We start from the raw sequence: 25078 nt of genomic DNA on the forward strand, positions 1-25078 counted from the left end.
GCTCACAGCCTGAATGTTCATTTTAAGCATATCTTTCAGGACAGTCCAGTGTCATCTTAGCACTTCCAAAATGTTGAATAATAAATACAATTAGGCTGCATGAGAATGTTAAGGAAAGCTTTCTGTTCAAATGACTGTTCAATGTGGTGGTCGTGGTGAGGTTGAGACTTGTAAGGGAGTCTGCATTTAGTAGGTCAGTCCATTAAAAACTTTTAACCTCTGGACACACTGCTGCAGACATTTTTGCTTTTCACTTATTAAGGAATTTTGCCTCCCATAATGGTAATATGTCATCAAATAAAGCATGACATGCTTAAGAACACGGTTTGTTTCATAGGCAAGTGCTACAGGACTGGTGAAACTCCTGCCCCGCCACAGGTTCCTCTCCACAGGCTGTCGCTCTGACCCAGGGCTGTTCCTGCAGGGGCTCTCCATGGGCTGTGTCGTCCTTCAGGCCTCATCCACTGCAGCACCTTGGGCTCCTCCTTGGCTGCAGGTGGAGATCTGTCTCGTGTGGTGCCCACAGGCTGTAGGGGTACAGCTTGCTCTTCCATGGGCTGCTTCTAGGCTGCAGGAAACTCCTTCGAGTACCTCCTGCCCTCCTCCTGCACTGACCTTGGTGCCTTCAGGGCTGTTTCTCTCACATCTCTCACCCCTCTCTCCCAGCTGCTGTAGTGCAACAGTTTTTTCCCATTCTTAAATCCTCTCTCTCAGTCAAAACCAGCACTGCTCATGGCTCAGCTCTGTCCATCACTGGGTCCTTTACGGAGCAGTTGGACCTGACTGCTGACACGGAGCAGCTGCTGAGTGAGCTCTTCTCATCCATCTCTAGATGTGGTGTTGTGGTTGGATACTATTTATGGCACAATCTAGACATTTCTCATTCTAATAGAACAACAGTGCTTAATCACACAAATAATGATGTAATGGTTGTGGTTGTTGGAGGCTGTGATCAAGAGATATAATGTTTTGGCTCAGCTGAGGATATGTGGCTTAGCCCCAGTCAGCCAATTCTTCCTCCAGTGGAAATGTTACATCCTTCTTTTAGCAATGTTATGAGCATAAGACCCATTAGTGGTCAGATAGGGAGTAGGCTGTAGTGTTAGAATCTAGGTATCTACTAGTTAAATAGCTGTCATGCAATTTAAAATAAAAGTACTGCTATTCTACATGGAGTGTTATTTGTTGATTGCTATGAGGGTGCCTTAATGCTGTTAACAGAAGATAGGGATGGTGCTGCCCTATGCTATATGTTATAGGGAATGGTTAAAGAAATCTGATCAAATTACTTCCCCTCCTACATTTCATGTGCAGCAATTTTCAAGGGATAGACAGAATCTTCAATGGCTTTCCTCAATCCTATTTTTAAAGTGTCGACTAAATTATTTTGAAATACCAACTCTTTAAACATGATCTGTAATTATTTCTGAAATCTCAGATTAGTACTTTTTGCATCTTTCAGGCGTAAATGGATATCTGCTAATTAAATGCATAGTAGATGTATGGTACATTCTAGAAGTTTCTGTACACATTCAGCCTTCTGTGCGTGCTCAGCTCCTATAGAAAGACCTCTTTTTAAAAGCTGTAGCATTCCATCTCCAGGTTCCTTGAAAAATTGCCTCCAAGTTTAGTGTTTGTTATGACCTTCATTAAACATTCTATGTGGCCTATGCCAATTAAAACCACTAGCATAAAAAGCTATCAGCTATGAGCCTGTAACCTTAGGAAAAGCAAATGTTTATATTTTGAACACAAAAGCAGCGTTATTAACAAAAAGTGACTTATCAAGTGTAAATAGAATGACCTGAACAAAGCGTGCGTCAGCATGCATGCATGTCCTCATTTGCCATCTGGTTTGTATGTTATGACCCCTGCTAGGGATGTGTTTTGTGCTAGTGGGCAATTGGAAAACACTTAAAAACACAAGCTGGAATGTATAGAAATCTTACAGCAGTCTTTCACGTGGTCTGTGTCATGTGAGGGGATAAAAACAGTTTGCAGAAAAGATGAATTAAACTGTAAATGCTGCATCCTGATAACTCTCTCATGTAGCCATATAGCTATGATTTCCTTTACTTTCTCTCTGCAGGTTTTCCTGGAAGCCCAGATAAGAACACAACCAACAATAAAATGAAAAAACTGTGCAGCTGAAGAACTGAAGAAGCATTTTTCTACTTGGTGAAAATGCCTCTTATTTTTTGACAACGATTAAAGAACAATGGGGTCAAACACACTTGGGAAGGCTGCAACATTAGATGAGCTTTTGAACGCTTGTATTGAAATGTTTGGTAAGTGTTCTCAATACTTTGCTTTGCTGTTGTTCTTTGAATTCATCTTATAGCATAACCCCGGCTGTTCTCTGATTTAGGCAGTCTTTCCCTTGGCAAACATTTCCATTCTGTAAAATTTTCCATGTTTCATTTTGTCCCAGAATTATGCAGGCCAGAATTTTAGTCATATGCATATTGCGTTAAGAAAATTTAATACAGGTAAAGCGCAATGTTGTGTATAGTGGTTTTAAAACTAAACAAATGTTTAATTGAATGATTCAAGGAGTTATTTCTGGCTTTGTCTTGAGTGGTTACACAGCTGCTTTTCTGACCAGTTGTTACTCTGAAACGTTTTTCAAATCATCATGCAATAATTGGAAATAATATGACTCAAGGCTCATGTAATCATTTTACTCTTATTTAAATGTAGTGTACCAGGTCTGAAGGAAAGAAGTGATGAAGTAGACCTTGATCCACAGTGCCATTAATCAAGAATTATGTCACCCTATAGCCAGATGAGATGAGTTCATGGATATACTTATATGCTTTGAAATGGGTTCTTAATTCACAAAGCTACATTTAAAGTCTCTTGGAACACAAGACAGACTTTGATTTGATTGAGGGCTGTTGGTTTGGGGTTTTTTTCCCTTTTGGAGAGAAGGAAGCATCCGAAGATGAGAGGAATTAAATATTTAAGGGCCAGATTTGGTTCTTGAGCATACTGCATCTCTGTATATCCATTTTTTGTAGACCATGATCAGACCTGCTGTCCTGTATACCTAGTGAGAGGTAGCAGAACCAATATACTTCATGTCTCTTGGGAGTAATATCTCTCTTCTATGTATGCATGCTCTCTTGACAGCTCTAGTCTGTATGTGGTTCCTGTTTCATACACACATGTAGACTATTGTCTACTGAAATAGCAACAGAGAGAAAATAACACAGAATTGTGGGTGCTATGGAGTGTGAACAGCCAGGCAACCAGCCAGGGAGTAACTTCCACAGCCTCAGTGGCTACACTGCAGAAACTGGGAGAGTCTGTACAGCAGCTGGAGGTGTGATCTGCATACGGACTGAAGTGTTGCTTTTGATCCATCTTTTTAAACAATCTAGTGGTTAATATGCAGCTGCACCTAAACAAACCTTGTAAGTGGTTTTGGATAAACCATCTCCCTGCCCTTTCAGTGGACTAACTTTAGATTTGTTATTTGTGTAACCCACTGTCTCATTGCACTCATTTAGCTTATATGCTAGACATGTCCATGCCTGTTGTCTGGACTTTCTTTTCCCTACAGCACTACAGTCTAGCAATAGTTTCCTCTAAAGGAGGATTTGTGTGCTTTGCTTTTGTGTCCTGTCTGTTTGGTAAATAATGGCCCAAGATTTTAACTTCTGATATTTTTTTTATCTCCACTTGAACGACACACGCTTCTCTGTTCGCAGCTAAGAAGTTCATTCCCTTGTTGCTCTTTTTCAGATGACAGAGGAAATCAATGCTCCAGCCATTTGCCGAGAATCTTTCTTCTAATGCATCGCTGGTACCTGCCTTCCACAGAGCTGGCTGTCAAGCTTCTGTCTACATATCCTTTCAGGAAGTCTTGCAAGTCAGCATTACAGTGTTGAAAGCAGATTGTTTCTGCGACTGCATGTAAAAATTTGTTACTTAATTAGTAACAAACAGAGTTTGACTCTTTCACCCTAAAACATGGAAATCCGGGAGCTTCATTCGGCTTTTGGTTGTAGATATTTTCCATAAGAACAAGTTTGCTGAGGCATGCTTTGAATTATCTTTGAATAAATGGAAAAATGTTGCCAAGATAATTTTTCAAATTTATAGTGGCAGGCTGGTATTGGACCAATACGAGCTTTCAGTGGTAGCTCAGTACCTACGTGTCTTCAAAATTGTTCAGCAGAGTACTCAGAACAGTGCAATAGAGGCATTTTTGCAAGGGCAAAAACCAAAATGGCAGCCAAGAAATTGTCGTTGTCTTAAGATACTGTGTAAGTAAATGAATATCAGATGATGTTGTAGTTGTCTGTTGAAGGAAAGTTTTTAATACTGGTTTTGTTCAACTGGTCTAGAGTCACTGTCTGATGTAGATAAAAACCACATTACTGAATCAAGGCACCTAAAGCTTTCTTTAACTAGAATACATATAGAGATGCCAGTGGGGAGAACTGCAATGAATTCAGACTAAAAATCTGCTACTTCATGAGGTAGGCACGCTTCTGTTTTCTATTTGCTGTGAATACTATAATTGTAATTTATTTTCCTAATGTTTAAAAAAGTTATTGTTTTATTTGATCTCTAGTCTGTAGTAAAGTGTGAATTACTGTGCTTTGAAAACAATGGTTTCAGCAGAACCAGTGCTTAAGACATGTAACTGTGCATGTACTGTACAGCTGATTGAAACCTTGTGCCGTGTATTACCTGGTGTTTGAGCATGACACCTCTGACAGGGAGATGAGGTCAGTGCCACACAGAACAGTGACACTTTTTACTTCCATGTATCATCTATTTTGGTGGAGGAAGTTTATCTCTGGGCTGTTGGCTTCGGTTCAAATAATCTGTGTGTAATTTATGATGACACAAGTATGTTAGAGATGTCAAAGCTTTTACAGATCAGATTTGTTCTGATCTTTGCACCTAATTGTCTCTGACTTTGTTTCTACAGGAAAGCTGTCCCTGGTTAGGCTGTGCTTGGTTAGGAGCATTTCTCCATAAAATAGAAAGTATGAATTTTTAAGCTAACACGCTACAACCTGCTTCCCTCAAACAAATGACTAAATTATATCACTGTGTTGGAATGGGAGAGAGGTACTGAAAGTAGCACTGACAAAGCCTTTTTCCTGCCCTCTTAAATAGAAGAGGAATTGCCTTGTTTACATGGTTATCGTGGTAGTGCTGCCACTTTAACTTCACGTTTTCATTTTCACTGGAAAATCTTTTTCTGAGCACAGTGTCTCACTTAAACAAGGGACAAATGCAAGTCATTTGGGTGCCCTGGCAGTGTGAGTTGGGGTAGGTGTGGTGTGGCTGCCTTTTGTGTGTCACCCCATGCATCTTTTAATTTGACATTTCAAAAGAGTGCTCCTGTATGGTACTGTGGTGAATTAAATGAAGAAAATTATATGATAATTTGATTGCATGATGTCAACAATCCTGTTGTCAGTTATAAGCTAGAATATTTTGGAGTTACTTGAGACTGTTGATTCAGCTACTAAAAGAACAGTGGTACAGCCCCTGTTTTTCTAGGTCCGTGACTGTTTATTTTTAAAGTCTTTGTCATTAATGTCAGAGAGAAGTACAGCATCAGCAGGCTGGGGTTGCACACCCTCTCTGCCCCAAAACCACTCTGTCTGAAATATTCTTAAGTTCTGTTGATTAAAATGTGAGTAACTCTGTACAGCCACTAAATATTACACCTGAATCCCTAGGTGTCTCTGAACTTATTTATGTCAATTTCAGATACTGGATTCTGGAATTTCCTGCAGAATTTAACTTGGATCTCGGGCTGATTCGTTTGACTGAAGAATTTCGAGAATTAGCCAGCCAGCTTGGCTATGAGGATCACATCGATCTCATTGATATCTCCAGCATGTAAGAATGTCATGAGCTTTATCATCTTTACCTCTGTTCTCTGTAGCAGCAGAATTCTAATTCTGTCCAAAATATGAAAGTATTAAAGGCCATCCTAATCTTGAGAAAGCAAACAATCATTTACAAAAAAAAATTCTCTTACCGTCTAAATTTGGAATTCTACACGTAGTTTGACACTGCAATCTCTTATCTGTGCATAAGTATTCAATGTAAATGGTAAAGAAATAATTTTCTTGATTCTTTTGAAAAACCTAGTGCTAATTAAATGATTAATATTACTTTCTTCCTGTTACTTTTCATACAGAATGACAAGCAACGCAGTGATTGGCACATCGTGTAAATCTTGTATTTTCTTATGGAAGCTTTTTTATTCTCGTATCTGTAACCTACCTGTTTTTTCCAATGCCTTTCTGTGTGCTATTTTCTATTATTTAATTCAATAATCTTTAGCACTGACATGTGTAATTTTCTTGCATTGAAGTGCTTATACTACTATTACCATGACTTCTAAGAAGTTACCTTTTTAACATCACCAAACAGGCTCTTATATCTTACCTGATATTGTAGATTTTCTTTTAAAATATGGCACAGTCAAAATTGTTTTTCCTTATTTAAAAATCAGCGTAGCAACCTGGAATGATGGCCCAACTAATCTCAGTGAAGTCTACAAAATTTTGTGCACGAATGCCAGTGAAATCACATGAATATTAGCTCTTCAATCTTAGTTTTAAAATTTTAACTTAGGAACCTCTTTCTGCTCTATGAAGTGCCTTTGCTGTATTTGGGTAGGAGTTATTCCATTACTTGTAAGCAAACGGTTTACATGGTTATGCACAAACACCTTACTGTGGTTGTTCAACTGATGGCATTTCTACCGTTCTGTTATTTTATGGACTTGTGGTCTTACAGAGTTAAAATTAATTCTTGATGTTATTGAAGGTGGCTTTTTTTTTTTTTTTTTTTTTTTTTTTTTGTCTTATTCAGAATTTGACTTATTTTTCTTGTATTTCCAAGGCACTTTTGAATTACAGCCTCCTGTACATTGTCCTTTTCTTCCGATGGAAACCTGATATCATGCATCTTATGCAGAAAGGAGATCTCTGAAATCCTTACTCCTCATTATACATCTGAACGTTATCTTATGCTGAGTGTTGTCTGCTAGAAGCCACAGATAGCTCTCTTGATAATTTTATGTATACTGATGGCTACTCCCCAAAAAGAAATGAGAATTGTGTCTAATTTTCTCTTGCAGACCTTCCTATGACTGGATGAGAAGAGTTACACAAAGGAAGAAGATTTCTAAGAAAGGAAAAGCCTGCCTACTTTTTGATCATCTGGAGCCCATTGAACTAGCTGAACATCTCACTTTTCTGGAGCATAAATCTTTTAGGAGAATTTCTGTAAGAAGCCTCAAACTTTGTTGTTTGCAGATAGGACCCTGTCCTAGGAAAGGGCATTCATATTGTTTAACAAAACTTTTTTTTTTTACATTTCATTTACTGTGTAAGAGAATATGCTGTCATATTGTCTTCTAGCAGGCAGTTCTAGCAGCTAAGATGACCAAGAAGTCAGTGTTGGCTGGTATTGCTACAGCTCCCTACACAAGCTGAAATTCCATCATAAGCTTCTGAAAATCCAAATTTAAGGGAGAGCTGAAGAATACTTTCCAGAAGTTGTCAGGAAATCTAATTCTAGTGGTAGCCATCCGTGTGGAACGATATCCATGAACACATAGGAATGAACAATATCAGAATGAGCAAGATTTAGCAGAACTAGCTGCTTGTGCTACAAATTGATCAGTTGATGTAGGAGGAAGACATAGGAAAACTGATGCATAGTTAGCTTCTTGAGTTGCAGTTCAGACTCTTGTTAGGAGCTCCTGTTGACTTCAGCAGCGCCCAGTAATGCTGTTGATCAGGTATTGAAGTGAAGTGAAAGCTCCTTTTTATATGCTTCTTGCTTGTAGCACTAGGTCATTTGTATACAGTATAATTGTATGAGGATGTCAAGTAAAACTGCACAAAATAAAATGTCTTAAGTGTTGAGTAAATCGTGGGGAAAAATGATTCCATAGAAGTAATAATCATATTCATCATGCATGCCTTAGTAATACCTGGCATTCAAATGCTGAAGTTTTAAGTGATACAGCAAGACCTGTAAATAAGACAAAAGAAAACATTTTAAGAAAGTATTGATATGCAGCAGGGTCTGCTGAGCATCAGTTGTAGTCACTTTCTAAACAAGAACAGCTTTGACGGGGAAAAAATATCAAAGTTTCAATTTGACTCTGAGGTTGTCCACCACTTTACTGAAAATGTCTTTCCCTTTCCTTGTTAGTTCACAGACTACCAAAGCTATGTGATCCATGGCTGCCTGGAGAACAATCCTACTTTGGAGAGATCTATTGCTTTGTTTAATGGTATCTCCAAGTGGGTCCAGCTCATGGTTCTCAGCAAGCCGACACCCCTGCAAAGGGCAGAAGTGATCACGAAGTTTATCAATGTTGCACAGGTATGTCTTGTTTATGAGTCTCTTTCCTCCAATATGAACCAACAATATAGAGATCACAGGAAACGAGTGAACTGGGTGCTCTTTGGGCAGTTTCCTGAGTGAAAAGTCTGTTCAACATAACTGCTAGTTATTTCTTTCAGGTGTGGCACATCTGCATTTTTTAGAAGACAAAAAATAAAATGTATTTTTTCTTTGTTGTATTCTGTTTCCCAACTGTCATTATCACATGTTTCTTGTGGAACTAATCTAATTTAAAAAATAATTGCTGAATTCCCTTATATCCCTTGGCTTAGTTGTTTCCTATGCAGCAATGGTAGGACGTTTCCTTTAGCTTGTCTTCTGTGATACTGGATAGCTGCCATACATACCCTTATTTTTATTTTTTCATGATCCATCTCTTCTACAGAAGCTCCTTCATCTCCAGAACTTCAACACACTGATGGCAGTTGTGGGAGGTCTTAGCCATAGCTCTATTTCTCGCCTGAAAGAGACTCATTCTCATCTGTCTTCGGAAGTCACAAAGGTATGGTGGACAACCAAATGTAAAGATATTGAGCAGAACATCCCTTCTTGAAGGTCTGATGAGTTCCGCAGTTCAGGTCTCACCAGCACAATACTTGGATCTTGGCAGGGTATCCTAGGGGACTGGGCTTGGGCTTCTCTCAGCGGAGAATAATTGACTCACAGAGATTCTCTGCTTGATTGCCTGTATTAGAGAGAAAATTAACTCTGTTGACTCAGCCACAAGTTATGCTCATTACAACAGATAAAGGAAATGCTAAGAATGCTTTCACAAGAACTTGCTTCTTTGGCTATTTGTAGGACTGGAATGAAATGACAGAGCTGGTCTCTTCCAATGGAAACTACTGCAACTACCGCAAGGCTTTTGCTGACTGTGTTGGCTTCAAAATTCCTATTTTAGGAGTTCATTTGAAAGACTTGATTGCTGTCCATGTCATTTTTCCTGACTGGATAGATGAAAATAAAGTAAACATAGTGAAAATGCAGCAGCTTTCCATCACCTTGAATGAACTGGTTTCCCTGCAAACTGCTTCTCATCACTTAGAGCCTAATATGGATTTAATTAACCTGCTAACAGTAAGTATTGTGCAACTTCCAATTTACTTCTGTTATTTAGATGTTGAATGTCAATACAAAGTTGAGTGTACATTGTTGTAACATTTTTTTTTATTTTAAAAAAGAGGCAATGCAGAATAGAAACAAGTCCATGTGAGATGTGAATGTATTCAGAGAGTATGTGATGGCTGGATACAGAAACAGAAAACAGTTGCATTGATTCATTTATTTAAAAAAAATAATGGAGAGAGAGATGCTTCTGTATTAAAAGGAAAATGTTCTGACTACTTAGAATTTAGGCCTTTGCAAAGTTTGGGCTATGTGTTGGCATACTTACATCAGTGAAATTCTAACTTGGGAGTAACTTTGTTCCTTCTCCCCTGTGCTTTGTAAATGATACAGTGTTCTTCCTATACCGTAAATAAATGTATTCCTGTATGGTGTTAAGTAGTTCCTGAAAAAACATCCACAAGTGTCAGTGCTGAAAGGGATTTATTTTAAGTCCCCCTTTTTTTTTTGTATGTAGACAATTAGTGTCATTTGATAATAAATACGATACTTAACTTCAAAAGATATTGAAGCATGCCCCCTGAATCTACTGACCAAATTCTGCTTCTGCTGAATTTTTTTCAAATTAGCATTGATCTTAACTGCAGCAGCATTTGATCCAGCACCATGGTTTGATTAGGGGCAAAAACCAGTTGGAATTAAAGACAGGAGCAGTGAAACTTGGAGGAAAGGAATGTTGTTCGTTAAAACAGTTCATGTTGCAGATAAAAGCAAGCCATCTACTCATCTGAGAGCTGTTTTTTAAAGATGTCACTTTAGAAAAAAGGACTCTCCCGATGTGTGATCATTTTATGCTGTTTCTATTCTTATTTCACCTTGTCCATCAGATCTCTAATCCAGACTGAAAGAGAAGCTGCCTTCTGTCATTAAGTCAGTAGAATTCTTTTCTAAGTAAACTTAGAATCAAACAAGGTCTGTCTGAGACAGAATAAGATAGATTTGAGAACTTTTCCAGTGATTCTGTTTATTTTATTGGCTAGCATGAACTTTTCTAGATCAACTTTTTCTCCAGATTTCTCTTGTCTCTTTTAAATGACAGACAAAAGATAGATCAAAGCCAGGGAACGAATTTGGCTTTGAACTGCTGTGCTCATTGCTGCCTGGAGAGGTGGGAGCTGAATTCCAGCTTCTCTTCTGTCAAATCATGGACCTCAGATGAATTTCATTACTTGTCTCCTTCTATGTGAACGCCTTGAGTGAGCACTATTGAGCAGGAGCTTAGATTTTTTCCTTTCACTTTACTTTAAAATGCTCAAAGATACGTTTATCAGAAATTATACAGAGTTTGTACTTTGTGGTGGATTTGTTCTGGAACTGATCAGGTACAGCGACTGACAAAAATGAGCCTGAGCTTGGAGCTACCAATCTGGTGTCACTTCATTAAGGAATAGGACAAACTTTTTCTGTTGCACTTTATATGAAGCAAACAGGAGCACATCTTAATCACAGCTGGTGGGGCAGTGAAGAGAAGGGGCCACATTATAGCCCACGGTAATGCCTCTCTAATTTGATCATACACAGATATTTATCATCTTGTTTTGTTTCAGTAGGGATTGAGCGTTGTTTCTCATCTTGAGTTCACAGTTTCTGACAGATTTGGCTGCAAGTAGGGGGAAGCGGAACATCAGATTTTAGAGAACTGAGGAATAAGAAACTGAGCACCCAAGGGCACAAATTAGACAATGAAGTGAAGTGAGAAATGGAAGCTGAACTACTGCTGTCATTTTGATTAGCTGCCACTCTTTTGGGTAACGGTCTGCATTTCAAAAGGAGCTGAAAGCATCAGATTTTTCTAAGACTTGCAGTTTGATATCCGTCGTTGTACAAGTTCTTGTTTTTTACCCATTTTTCCATTTTAAAAATATTTCTTTTGTTTTCAGCAAAATAAGATTTTATTTATATTTATATAATATTTTTTCCAATCTGTATTTCATTTACCAGGAAGAGTAATTGAGTATAAGAAGAGTACTACTTCATTCATGATGCTCTGATGTATTTGTTCCTCATATTGCACTGCTGGCTTTCTAATAGTTGAGCCAATCTGACTGTAAATAATTGAAGTTGCATACTGTAGTGTTAATCCCAGGCCTGATCAGGGGTTAAAATTAACTTGTGCCTTTTGTCTACTGTCATGAATCCATAGTTGTAACTGTTCAGTAGTGATGAAGATGGCCATAGGCGTCCTAAGACTTTTCCAGGGTAATTCTGTCTGTTTGTTGAGTAGTGTGAGAGTTTTCACTTAAGACAGCTACTTCTGGAAGGTTAGAAATAAATTTGTACCAGATACCACCTGGACTTGAGTTTTGGAAGGCCTCATACCATTTGAATATTCCAACTTCTCTTCCAGTGTGTTATGTTTGGTCCTCCTTTGTACCATATGAATACATTTCAGTCCCTTTACTTACAGTTGTCTCTTGAACTGTATTAACAAACTTATGTGACAGATGAAACATTTCTAACAATCCTTTTGTTAATAAGAAAGTTATAAATTACGGGCTGGGGTCAAAGAAAGAGAAGAAAAGCTGGGGTCTTAGCCCAAAGCTGACAAGAACTGCAGGCTGAAAATAGCTGACCTTGGGATGTGCAGTCTTTTAGCAGATTTAGCCTCCCTTGCTGCCAAAGTCAACCTCAGTTTTCAGAGCCAGAGAAAGCAATTATTCAGTTTATTGCTATGTCTTTCAGCTCTAATACATCTTTTAGTTAATTCCAAAACTGGTAAATGCATTGTTTGTGCTGTGCTCTTCATTTGTACATCAATCAGCTGGCTCAGCTATTTGTTTACTTTTGCTGTTTTCTCAGCAGAAGCCGTTTCTATCTGGGAGAGCTTTTAGTAGGTGTTTCATCCTGATAAGCAATGTGTAAATCTCTTGTCTGGCCTCTGTCCCTTGCGCTGCATCCTTTTACATCACACTTAGCAAGTGCCACCAATCTGGGCTGTGCTGGCATGACAAGTACATCTCTGGGTGCTGGCTTCCTGGGCCACAGCTTGCACAGTGCAATAAAAAGGGCATTTCATCAACTAAGTGGGCATATGGGAATTTGCCTTGGTGTTTCTTTTCCACAGTGATGAAAATCTGTCTTCTTTGGAGAAGCTGAGCCTTTCAAGTGTTTTGGAAATGGTTATCATAGAGGCTGTGTTAAGAGCTATTGAGTGATTACTGGCTTAAAAGCTGGGCCAGAGAACGTGGTAGTAAACCTCAGACTCCTTGATAAAGGTGAACGGGTAAAAAGAGAATTTAAATCTCTCTGTTTTCAGTGTTAGCTGCTGCATGACCATTTTTCAGGGGGAACTGGAGTTCTCTCCACAAATTAGGCAATGGTTTGTTGTTTGGAAGGCAATTGAGGCAAACACCAGGTTTAGTCGCGCAGGAGGCTGCAAAGGCTGAGAGCAAGCTTTAATGATGTGAATTCTCACTTGGCTGTGTGTAAGTTAGGGCAAGTTACTTGGGCAAGAGACCTGAATGTAGCATGACTTGGCTGCCTGGGAGCATGTTACATGCTTACTCTTAGTCTGTGCTCCTCAATCCCCCTTCCTGAGCTATTGCCCACACTTGCTCTGTTCTCACTGACTGCACCCATTCTACATTCTGACAGGAACAAAGAAGCAAAAGTGGTAAAAACAAACCTAAGCACAAGCTCAGCAGTGCAACCAAGAGGATTAATGGCTCTAGGGACAGGTTCATAATTAGAACATAGGGGAGTTGGACTAGGTGACCTGTAAGTGCCCTTTCCAACTGAAACAATTCTATGGTTCTATGATTTTCTTACCTGTTGTGCAGTATTTCCACATTGTTTTTATTTCACTATATGAATAAAAGCCTGAGGGTAAATGTCCCATCATTTTCTGTGGATAGGAAGAGGACTTCAGTCTCTTCATTAGTCCACAGTGGATTTATACTGAGTTACAGCTTATTTGGTGCCACTATTTTCCCCCCCGGCTATTTTTAGGTCTCCATGGCTTAGAACCAACCTGTTCTAAGACTGTATGCAAATGGCTGGAAAGTCCCCATCGCTTGTACAGTCTAGTGAAGAGAATGAGAAATGTCTAAACAGCTAAATTGAAAGTCACCCTCCCCAACTTTTTTTCAGTAAGTTCCACATGTGAACAAAGCCATGCCTTTCTGATCCCCCTCTGCTTTCCTCACACCCCTCCCTGACAAATTACTAAGGAGAACAGGACAGCAAGGAGAGTCAAACTAAACTGGAAACTGCCACTGTAAAGGCTGTCCTAAGAAGACTCATTGCATTTCATCTGTTGGCACAAAACTGTAGCCTAAATACAAAAGACAGCTTGTTTAACCAATATGTAATCACCTTGCCTAAGGCAAGATGGTTATTGGGCCTGGTTCTGCTCCTTACTAAGTCTGCTCTTCAAGTTCTCTGAAAATAATAATCTGTTACAGCTGTTTATACAGTAGTAATTCCATCTGCCTGCTGTGGAACATTCCAGCTTAACTGGGGATTTGAAAGATGGATGATAACTTCAAATCAAGCCAATTAATCCAAAGCCAATTGATGCAAGGAGATGACCACAGGAAGCATGCAATGCTCATCTCATTGCATAAAACTGGCCACAGCGGGGATCACCTCAGCAAGGAAGAGTTCACTGCAGACATGTGCCACTGCACGACCACAGCTGCCAAAGCAAAAATGTTCATTTTACTTCCACTGTATTTAAGTCCCTTCTTTTCCCTCAGCAAATCCTGTAGCGAAAAGGATGAGTACATGAAAGAAAAATCTTTAATTTTACCTAGAAACAGAAGCTGAAAGGGAATTTGTGTTGCTCAGCATGAGGGGACCAGGAATGGGCCAAACTGGACTACTGAAGTATCCTTGGATATGAGGATAGAGCCAGAACCAGTAAAAAAGACAGTGGGCCAAACCAGAGCACAGGAGGCTCCCTCTGAACACCAGGCACAAGCTGCCCAGAGCCTCCTGGGCATGGCCCTGGGCACCTGCTCTGGTATTTAGTACCAGGGGGAGATATCTTTCTGCTAACAAACCTGCTGTATCTGACCCTGTCTAATAAAAGTTACTGTCTTTCTCTCTTTCTTACCCATAGCTGTCCCTGGACCTCTATCACACAGAGGATGACATCTACAAGCTCTCACTGGTGCTAGAACCAAGGAACTCCAAATCTGTAGGTCATCTTTTACTGCATTTCTTTCATATTATTTAGTATTTCTGCACGAAGTTTTTTTGTATTTTTTGAATGTCCATTAGTCAGTTTCTTTCATATTCACCTTAAACTTTTTATTGTGTATGATTCTATATGTAAAGAAGAATGAAACAAGCCAGAGTTTAGTGAAGTCTCTAGAAAGCAGAGTTCTGCTTTATGTGAAGATAACCTTTATAAGCGCCTATCAAGATAAGGCTGCATTGGTACACTTTGTATTATGCTTTTTAAGTTAGAGGTAAACATCTTAATAGTTGACATTTTGTTTAAAGTATTGCTCTCTCTCCAGCTATCAGCTTTTGGGACTTCCTCTGTCCTGTGAGCATTTCAGCACCCTCACTGCCTGTCACATCCAGCACATGATCCTCACAAGCTGAGCTCTCACTCTGACACCAGCTGAAAATAAGGGTGGCTGGAAATGCACAGTGGGGTGTGAGAGGGGGAGACCAGTACTGGGAGGTCTTTCTTTTCAGTGCATTTTATACTTTTGTATCTTCTTAAAAGGAGAAACAAGGATGCAAAAGCCCTTAGCTATTAAGTATAGGACTTACCTGACTTTAAGAATAGTTCATCACTTTTGGAGACCAGCTTGAAGACTGCATGTGTGTGGTTTCAATGGAGGATGATGGGCAATATTGAGTAGTTCCACAGTCAGCACTAATTCAGTCTGAATACCTGGAATTTCGCTGATGAGTCTCCTGTCCGCATTGGATGTAATTTGACCACAACTGTTCCCTTTGCCACAGTTATTCTGGCTCCCTCTTGCTTCCTTCATTGCCAGTAAAGTTGGGCAATTACAGCTCTGTGCTGTGGAAGGAGTGGGTCACCACTGTAAGTGAAGAGAATTACAAAGTAGTATGAGTACCCAGCTGTTATTGGAGACTTTGATGCTGTGTTCAGTGAATACCCAGGGACTACCTAGTTTGTTGGTTTTTTTTTGCTTGTACAGCCAATGGCTTATGGGCATCTCTGCCCAGCACAATTCTGCCACTGAGGGTGCACTAGCATAGATATATTTTGCTTCAGTATAAGATGGATTTCAATGCCAACATATAAGCGTTGGCACCAAATATATATATATAGAGAGAGAGAGAGAGAGTGAGAGTTTGATTGTTCAGAAGAAAGAGGAATGCTCCAGTGGATTTGGTTTCTTTCTGCCACTGTGTATACTCAGAGCAGCAGGAGCTCTCTGTGAGTCTGTAGTAGTCCAGCACCAGTGTGCTAATTCTTTGAGTCCCAATTAACCTAAACTTTTTTTGAGAGAAGGAACACATCAAACCACAGATGTCACAATACTGGCATGTTTTGTGTTATCGTATAACATGTTGTCTCTAAAAGATTGCTGCATTCCTGTGTGTTTTTAGAGCAAAAATATTTGCCAGCAGGTTGTTTCATCACCGTATGGTGACATTAATCTTAGGATTAAAAATGTTCCATAAGTGAGTTGAGTGTTGAGTGTTTCTTGTTGGAATTCAGTTCTGTGGATATAGAGATTATTTTCTTCTTAAACTCACCTGAGCACACTAATATGGTGAGTCAAGAACACATCCTTTCTTTTTTTTTTCCTACCAAACACAGTATGGTATGACCTTGTGACCCTTTTTCATCTCAGTGTGAAAGTCTACGATATCCTTATTATCACAATAATAAAACATTTTTCATTAGGCTTGTTTATCTCCCTCTCGTGATGGCGGGATCCTTAGGGGCTCTCTCAAGATGAAGAAGAGTAGGTTTCTATGCTATTCCTGATTCTCATTGTGTCCAGAGACTCTCCTTCCTGCCCCCAAGTTTCACTGCTGTTGAAGTTGGCTGCAGTGCTGCCATATGGTGCTGCTTGTTATGAGAACTCACATTTCATAATTCAAATTCTAACATCGTTGTGTTTGATTGGTCTCCTAGCAGCCTACCTCCCCAACAACCCCAAGCAAACCAGTGGTGCCACTGGAGTGGGCATCTGGAGTGGTACCTAAGCCTGACCCAACCGTCATCAACAAGCACATAAGAAAGTTAGTGGATGTAAGTACTCAAAAGAATACATCAAAGGGAACGTTCCTTTTGATACTGTAATCATTGTAAACAATTTCATTCAAGGTTTTTGAGCAATTATTGTGACGGGGATAAGTTTTAAATATCTGTTAATGAATTTGAGCTCTTGCTGATACTTTCAGAACTATTTCTATTTTAGTCCAGAAATCAGAGCTAACACTTATTAAGCAGGTTTCCAGAGGCAAAAATGGCAAATTTTCAAGGACTCACACATCACTAAGCCCAGAGAAGGTCTCTGGAAAGCCTCCCCTGGATCAAGCGTTCTACTGTGCTTATCTGCTGGCAAGAGGCAGGTTTCTTGGTGTCGGTATGTCAGTGCCTGGTGGCCAAGCTGTCCAAAGTGTATTATGCATAGTAAAGATAGTACAGTCTTGGTGTCACTTTGAAAATCTGGTACGAGGTCACAGAGAGTTCCAGCTGTGGTCTTGCAGCTACAGAATGAAGGAGGCATGATGAATGATGCAAACAAAGCTACACAGTGGAAGGTCCCGTTGGAGAGACAGAGCCCTGTTGTGTTGGCATATGAGGGACTTCTGGTGAGGAACCAGGAACGCACTGTAGATAATGAAGCAAGACCTCCTTCTGCTTTTCACAAATTAATAACTAACTCTGGGGGGAACTATTAAATTCTGATCTCGTCCATATTAGAGGTCAATAAATGGGATTATGTAGTTAAGGTAAATTAAAGTCTTTAGTCACTCAACCAGACTACACATATATTTTTTGGTTTCCTCTTTGTAGGTGCTCTTTCAAAAAAACAGAAAAAAGTTTTCTTCTTTCTTAGAAAGATGCCAGAACTGCACGTGGTGTTCCTATGTTGTTGTTGCCATTGTCATGTGTTGATAAAAATCATCCAAAACTCTCCTTGTTTAAACCACATCCGTTGCAACTCCTTCATCTTTTCTGAACATGGTGGCTATATAATCAATAGATATCAAGATGTTATAATCACAATATAATCAAGAGAATTAGGCAAAGTAGACAACGATAACAAAAAGAGAATAAGTGGAAGAGCTTACCCTTCGGCTGAGCTCACCAGATGACACCAAGAGAGGCGATCTCCAGAAGAGATCCTTCCCCTCTGGTAGCCAGCTCTTAAATAGGTCTAGGAGGGGTGGAGCCTGGCTCCTTGTTGAATTGCCTTCACCTGTGCTCCTCTGGCTGACTCATGGCTCGCCTCAGGTGATCAATCAGAGGTTCAGGCCATGACTCAGCAGTTCCCATACAGTGGCCAAGGGAAATGCAGGCCCCTGTTCCACAACTTTAGCCTTGTTCAGGACACACGATATTGAGTCTCGCAGAATCAAAACACAGACTGGTTATAGATACAGCTCACAAAGAGACCCACATCACACCGTACAACTGTCAGCATTTTTCCAGTCTTTGTCATTTGCTAGCTGCCTTGGGTTGTGCTTCAATGTGTTGGTCTCAGTATAAAATGCTTTAATGTCCCTTACAGATCTCCTCAATTATTGTAAGACAGGATATAGGAATTCCTCAGCAGCTAAAGAGGGCTTGCAAAAGTTCATGCAGTCCTTTAAACTCGGTCCCATATCTATCTCTACTTGGTGTAGCTGAGGTCCTGTGATCAGAGGGAGCTGGTTGAGGGAGGAAGTAGTTGTTAGATGGAAAGTACTTGTGATCTGGATGTCAAAGTATTAGTAAGAAAATAGGACTGAAACAGCACTGTGGCAGCACTGTGGCAGAGCAGAAGTGACTGACTGAAGGCGAAGTGAATCCAAAAATGCCTACAGTTCTAAGAGAAATCTGGTGTTGGGTTGTTTTGTGCTTGGTTTCCTTTTTGTGATATTCTTAATAAAACAAAGGGAGTATGTCACACGGGGCAGAATTTTAGTGACATTTCCAAAAAAAGAAGAAATAATACCATGCACAACTATGACTGAGGAGGTGTAGAGGAGTTCCAGTAGTTAAGTACTGAGGTCAAGTTTTCTTTAAAAATTAGCCTTTTTTTTCCCCTCTGCAGTCCAATAAATATGCATATTAAAGTGCCAATTAGCATTGATAGGAATAAAACAATGGATAGAACATGTGATTAGTAAAGTTGAATATTAATATAAATGTGATTGAGGTTGAAGAGATAGTACAGATTCAGGACAGTCTGGGTGGTATGACAATAATTTCCTTCTGTTTCCAGTCTGTCTTTAGAAACTATGATCATGACCATGATGGCTACATTTCTCAGGAAGACTTTGAAAGTATAGCTGCAAACTTCCCCTTTTTGGACTCTTTCTGTGTGTTGGACAAAGACCAGTAAGTTTGGAGCTCTCTTGGTTTGTTAGTTTGTTTTCTTTTTGCTTTTTTTTTTTTTTTCTTTTCTTAATTTACAAATGCTTCAAAACAAAATGTTGAAGAGGCAATGTCTTCCAGACCTCCAACCCTCTCATGTCTGTCTTCTCTCTTAAGGAAATTAGTATCACTGAATGTTGAATTCTATTCTCATTTAACTTCTTATGTTAAGTAGGTCCTATACTTTCACCCAGGCTGGAGTCCTACTTTATCTGATGCTTTAAAAAGCATCTATTCAAATAGATGCAGCCCCGTCTGCCAAGGGAAAGACTGAGTGTAGTCAGTTGTGATGTAAGGATGTGCTCCAAAAGACTGAGCAGCAGGAGGATGTGTTTGGGCAGTCCCTTCATTTTGAATTCCCCAGGCTGCCTGGTTTGTTGTTCCCTTGCAGTGCTCTGCATGAATCTGTGGATACGTCTGGCTGCTGAATGCCTCCAGCCAAGGCTTACAGCTTACCAGAGCTGGGGATCTTCACAGCCTGGGAAGTAGCTAAAAGCTCTGTTTAAATAACATACAAAGGTTTTTTTGTTTTTTTGTTGAACTGTGTTCGGTAAAACCTTGGGTTACTTGGGAACTTGGATCCAGTACTTAGCATGCAGGTCCTGTTTAGATACCTTCCCATATCTTATGGCCTCTTGTGCTATAGCCATCAAGCACTCCATTTGCTATTTGGTAGACTGGTGACTAACACCAACCTATAAGCTCTGCACGGCTGGCTGAGGCAGTGGTGGCCATAGGCCTTAAGAGTCTCCTTCACACGATGGCCTGCTCTGTGCCACCAAATTCTCTGATATCCTGAACAACTGGAGGACCAAGGCCCATGCTATGAATTCGGTGTTTGAAGTTTAATGAAGAATCAGAACCACAAGGGTTCTAAGGGAAAGCTTGTTTCTTCTGCCAGGACTGTTCTAGCACTTTCCAAGAACATCCTTTGCGTGCTGCATGCTTTTTGTAGCGAGAACATACTGCTGGGTTCAGTGTCATTAGCAGTAACAGATCTACTCTACTTTCTTCCTAACAGAGATGGACTCATAAGCAAAGAAGAAATGATGGCTTATTTTCTGAGAGCTAAATCCCAGTTCCAGTGTAAAATGGGACCTGGGTTTATTCACAACTTCCAGGAGATGACCTATCTTAAGCCAACTTTCTGTGAACACTGCGCAGGTTTTGTAAGTATGTTTTTGTAATCGTAAATCTTACTCATAATTTCTTATACTCCTGTGTAGATGGGGTGAACCTGGCTCCATGCACTGTTGAAGTTTCTTCAGCTTAGCCAAATGTCTCATTGCGTTTAGAAGCACAAGGTATTTCCTCCTTTTGTAGCTGCAGAACCCACTTGTGTTTTGGTGGTTCCTGTATACTGACATTTGTAAGAATTGCTGTTGCAGGTAAAAAGATAAACTACATTAGCTAAGGGACATTAGGGACTGCATGAATGGCCTCATGGGGTTTGTCTTAATTTCTTTAATTCAGCTTGATTTCTCATGTAAACAAACTCCAGGGAAAATGGATGTCTGGAACGGTAGATGTAGATGAAGCAAAAGCCATTCTGTCTCAGGACATGCACATGGCATCATACCTCCGCTCATAATTTTCTGAACAGCCATAACAGCCTTTATCCTTTCTCTACTGAATTAACAGAACTTCTATTTTTGTCAAGAAATGGGCCGCCAGCAGTTCTATAACATGAAAACTTTTGAATGTTTTGGGTTTTTTTTTTAAGCTGCTTATGGCTTATAAGAAGCCATTTATTGGAGTGCTGTATACAAAATGTGAGCACTTGTGTGGCTTGCAAACCTCTCCCAACTTTTTCCATTTTAAGTGCCATACGGAAACATGAATTATTATAGTTTAGATGTCACTTATGGATGCAGCAGATGTGCATGTTTGTGCACATCTGCATGCAGCCACCCAGAGGAGTGAGAAAGGCTGGAGGCCACCAGGGCAGAGGCTCCTGCTCTCTGCCCACGTGTGGCCCAGCTCAGGGTGTGAAGCCAGAACATGTCCCTGCTGCTCCATGCTAGCCTGCTGCATATAGCAGCAGCAAAATATCCTGCTTCTGCTATGTGACCTTTCCCACTCAGTCATACTTCTTCGTGGCTGAAAGTTACAATGACAGCACCACCAAGTACAAAAACATACCTCATCTCAGACTGGCCCTTTTCCCTCACTTCTGCTTGGCACCCATCACACCAGGACCTTTGTGTTCCCTATCGCAGCTGCTGATCAAGGCTGGGGAAGAAGGAATTCTGCCCATTTCCACTGGAACTGCAGAAGCCTCAGAGATGAGAGTCAGTGCTAATTCAGAAGCCTGCAGGCAGGCTCTGCAGCTCCACTCCAGAAGAAAGAACATTGGGAACTGGCCTGAGCCTATTGTTTTGGGCTGCCTGCTGCCTTAGGAAGACGTCATTGCATTCGTGACACTTAGTTCATGCTTGGAAGGCTTCCGTCGCCAAGTTGGGCTGAGGAGTGTCCTGCAATGTCCTCTTTACCAGATATTTTTCTCCCTTATCAGTTTGCTTGCTGGCTTTTTCCATGTCTTCATGATTACAACTGGCACAGGAACAAAAATAAGTAAGGGATTGTGGAGGAAATGGAAATAAGGTCATTTTTCCTGCCAGCTCACTGCATTCACTAGCATTGTCCTGTGGATGAGCTGGGCTGATAGGACAGGCACCAGCCACTGTATGTTTGTTGTGCATTTCAGCACTGTCCAACCAACCATGGGTGGAAACTGTTTTGAACTGATGCAGTGATTCACCGTCAAAAAAATGTGAACTGACCATGCAACAGGATGAATGGATGTGACAGCACACTGGCTCCAGTACCAGTCAAACATCTAATATTAAAACAAGGTGAACTTTAAAGGTCAAGCTACAATCTAATGCCATTCACAGAGTGAAATCAATACTCTCGCTACCAGTCTCAGTTCCGACCCACAGCTTGACTTGCACCCCATGTCAGGGTGAGTGAGCAGCCATCCCCTCCAGCTTGGCCGTCCACATTTGCACAGACCCTCTTACCCTGGGCCTGGCTGAAGGCAGCTTTGTCATAGAGCCGTGTCAGGTGGATTCAAAGTTTTAGGTCAGGATTCATGTTACATTAAGGAAAAAGCTCTCCAGAGGGAACAGAGCAGAGCTTTGACAACAGGAAAAGTAATCCACACCCCATCAAGTGGATCTGGCAAAGAGCTGAGGAAAGCATAGCCAGGGGTGGCTTTTCCAGGAGGGGCCAACCACAGCTCCACAGTCACTGCACATCTACAGCATCTGCAGGAAAAGACCAGCTTGGTAGCCTTCTGCAAAGGAAGGATGGCAGTAGTAGATGAAGAGCAACTCATGTAATCTACCTGGACTTCAGCAAGGCTTTTTATATGGTTCCACACAATATCCCGGTCTCTAATTGGAAAAACGCAAGCAGTTCTGTCTTACACAATATGCAGGGTTTTTTTTACTCTTTCTTTTGTGCTCCATAGGGACTGTGGCTCTTCCTGTTGGCCATTCTTTTACTCAGCACATTTCTCCCACACACTGCATACTGTCATAGAGGAGCCACATGCAGCTTCAACTGTCTAGTTGTGCTTACCCTTGCTATTTATGTTTTGAGGGAATTCAGGATAAATAAACACTACAGTCTCTCATCTTTTTCCTTTAGAACTGGACTATACTCTCCTCCCTCTGCTGTACAGAGTGAAAATATTTGTTTTTATAATGCCATGGTTGTAGTTACCTTTCTTCTGAGTGTACAGATAACAGTTTGCAGGGGATCTTTTTTTCTACTTCCAAGTTCACATCACAGTGACAGCTTCCCAAAAGCAGAACACGCATATGCTGCCACGTGGAAGGCCAACATTCAATAAGGACAGCCTCTGGGAGGAGGCAAAGAGGAGTTCAGTGAATTGTCTGTCTGTTTTGGGCTTTGACTATTCTTAATGGAAGAAGTCAGGTGAATGGATCAGTCCATGTTTGGGAACCAGCTCCAAAGCCACAAAGTGACTTCGTCCCCAGTGGTGTTTTTGTCTGCCATGCTTGTAGAGTACAGGCCCATTCATGTGGCTGGAGACCAGATGTGTCATGGGAATGATCCCTCAGATGGCTCAAAACAAGCCAGAAGCAGAATGTGCTTTGCTGGATTTTGTAAGCCTGATAGGACAGTGATTCTTTTACCCATTCCTGGCAGTATGCATCAGCTGTGCCGCTGCTTCTCCAGTAGTCCCACTGCAGGCAGAAGTAAGGGGGAAACCACACAAGGCTTATCACATTTAGAGGAGGAGGTCTGCCTGACAGGAAGGGTGTTAAGAGCAGTTGTATCCTGTTTGTGCTTCTGTAGCCATTGGTACTTCCTCATTGTGACCTCGCTTTCCGTCCGGCTTTCTTTTCTGATTCCTTGACCTTTTTTTTTTTTTTTTTTTTTTTTTTTTTTTTGTCTTTGCAGCTCTGGGGTATAATCAAACAAGGCTACAAATGTAAAGGTAAATAAATATACTGCATGGATTTTTCACAATTCAGGTGGTGGGTTTTAGCAGAAGTCAACTGTCTTTTTCACTGAAGTGGCAGCCAGATTTTGCTTGAGTAGCCCACACTGGCTTTGACCAGCAAGTGGTTGCTGCATCCCACAAAGCCTCACTGTAGCAGGAGAACACCAGTGCTGAAGGCCTCCCCCTCAGCAGCCCCTGGCATCTTCAAGGGATCTGCAAGGTGTCAGTTTGTGCCAACAAGTAGTGGCATCTTGGAAAGCCGAGTGTCCTTATCCTAGCAGGGAGACATCCTGAAATACATACCCTGGGGTCAGGAAAAGGTCTGCTGGCAGCACTGTCCATATCATGTACATCCCCATGCCTGTACCTGCAGGCTTGCTGTCCATGCAATGCATCAGTGGCTGAGCTAGAAATAAACAAATATTTAATTCTTGGACTGCCTAGCAGATGTCATTGCAAGATCTTCTGCAGAAGTTCAGCTTAAAAAAAAGTCCCAGAACTCTTATATCTCTCACTTTCCTTCACTAAATTTTTTAATTGCTCACACTGTAACAAGCAGAAGAGAACAAGAAAGCTGTAGTGGTCCATTGACCCCAAAAGCCCAACCCTATTTATTTCTCTGGCTGCAGCTCTGTTATGCACAATGCTGGGGCTTCATGATCATGTTTATAGGCAAGCTCCTTCCCGTTAGTCTTAGCCTGGCTCCTAGGAGAAGGGTGAAGGATTGACAGGATGGTTTTTTTAGGACACTCCCTGTTCCTGTCTCCTTATCCCACACGTGAACTTCTCCTTTGCAGGGGTGGGGAACTTGCCCATGGTCTGAGCAACTACAACAGAGCCAGCTGTGGGCTATGCTCTTACCATCAGGCTGCAGGAAGGAAGGTAAAAGTAAAGTTTTGCCACAGCAGCTCTGTAAACTCAACTTGAGATCTCAAAGCTAAGCGCTGTCCTGCATCATTGCTTGTAACCACGGCCCAGGGAGGAGAGAGCAAAAGCGGCTCTGCAGAATCAAAACTAACAGGCAGTGAAGCATGAGGGTAAGAGCTGAGCTTCTTGCTCAGATCTTGGTGGTCAACAAGTGCAGCCAGTGCCTGTTCCCATCTGTACCACCCACTGCAAAACCACAGTAGGGAGGGTCCTTCAGTGCCACTCAAAGCAACAAACTGATGGGAGAAATGAGAACTCTTAACCACTGCTCTTTGTGCACTTGTGAAGTCATCATTTCTGATGACAATATCATCTCCCTCTTTCCTTCTGCTGCTAGAATGCCATAATATTACTGTTTTTAAACACAATAAATGATCCACTTTTGTAACCATATTTGTTTGGCTAAGTCCCTCCAGCACACACGTGCTGACAGCCCCGAGGGATCACCCAGTGGCTGTGACTTTACTGTCCCCCTCCTACAGACTGCGGTGCCAACTGCCACAAGCAGTGCAGGGACCTACTCGTGCTTGCCTGCAGGAAATTCTCCCGAGGAACCTCTGTGGGCAGCAACCACGGCTCCCTGCCCAGCAGCCCTTCCCTGCCACCAGGTGAGAGCA

General features: G+C 41.0%; 1 protein-coding gene and 1 long non-coding RNA gene across 5 annotated transcripts in view; one reads left to right on the forward strand and one right to left on the reverse strand.

The window, feature by feature from the left end:
* RASGRP3 (RAS guanyl releasing protein 3) overlaps positions 1–25078 on the forward strand; it is a 52471-nt gene that overhangs the window by 23649 nt on the left and 3744 nt on the right. For 2 of the 4 annotated variants that reach the window (XM_042888099.1, XM_042888107.1), the window contains exons 2-15: positions 2090–2288; positions 3748–3850; positions 4425–4487; positions 5740–5871; positions 7124–7271; positions 8209–8382; positions 8789–8905; positions 9205–9480; positions 14591–14668; positions 16604–16720; positions 18906–19021; positions 20079–20226; positions 23492–23528; positions 24944–25069. In XM_042888099.1, the coding sequence (XP_042744033.1) occupies positions 2219–2288; positions 3748–3850; positions 4425–4487; positions 5740–5871; positions 7124–7271; positions 8209–8382; positions 8789–8905; positions 9205–9480; positions 14591–14668; positions 16604–16720; positions 18906–19021; positions 20079–20226; positions 23492–23528; positions 24944–25069 (1705 nt within the window). In that variant the 5' untranslated portion in view covers positions 2090–2218. The remainder of the gene's footprint in view (positions 1–2089; positions 2289–3747; positions 3851–4424; positions 4488–5739; positions 5872–7123; positions 7272–8208; positions 8383–8788; positions 8906–9204; positions 9481–14590; positions 14669–16603; positions 16721–18905; positions 19022–20078; positions 20227–23491; positions 23529–24943; positions 25070–25078) is intronic. The other 2 variants (XM_042888117.1, XM_042888126.1) reach the window with 2 other exon arrangements.
* Positions 1902–25078, reverse strand: part of LOC122189216 — a 30972-nt gene continuing 7795 nt past the window's right edge. The window contains exons 5-8 of the long non-coding RNA XR_006181749.1: positions 21200–23940; positions 15256–17666; positions 8751–9088; positions 1902–8025 (exon numbers count right to left, since the gene is read on the reverse strand). This is a non-coding gene — a long non-coding RNA (uncharacterized LOC122189216). The remainder of the gene's footprint in view (positions 8026–8750; positions 9089–15255; positions 17667–21199; positions 23941–25078) is intronic.

This window comes from Lagopus leucura, unplaced genomic scaffold (assembly GCF_019238085.1).
Source record: "Lagopus leucura isolate 7727_CA_CO unplaced genomic scaffold, USGS_WTPT01 Super-Scaffold_73, whole genome shotgun sequence".
Classification (NCBI taxonomy): Eukaryota; Metazoa; Chordata; class Aves; order Galliformes; family Phasianidae; genus Lagopus; species Lagopus leucura.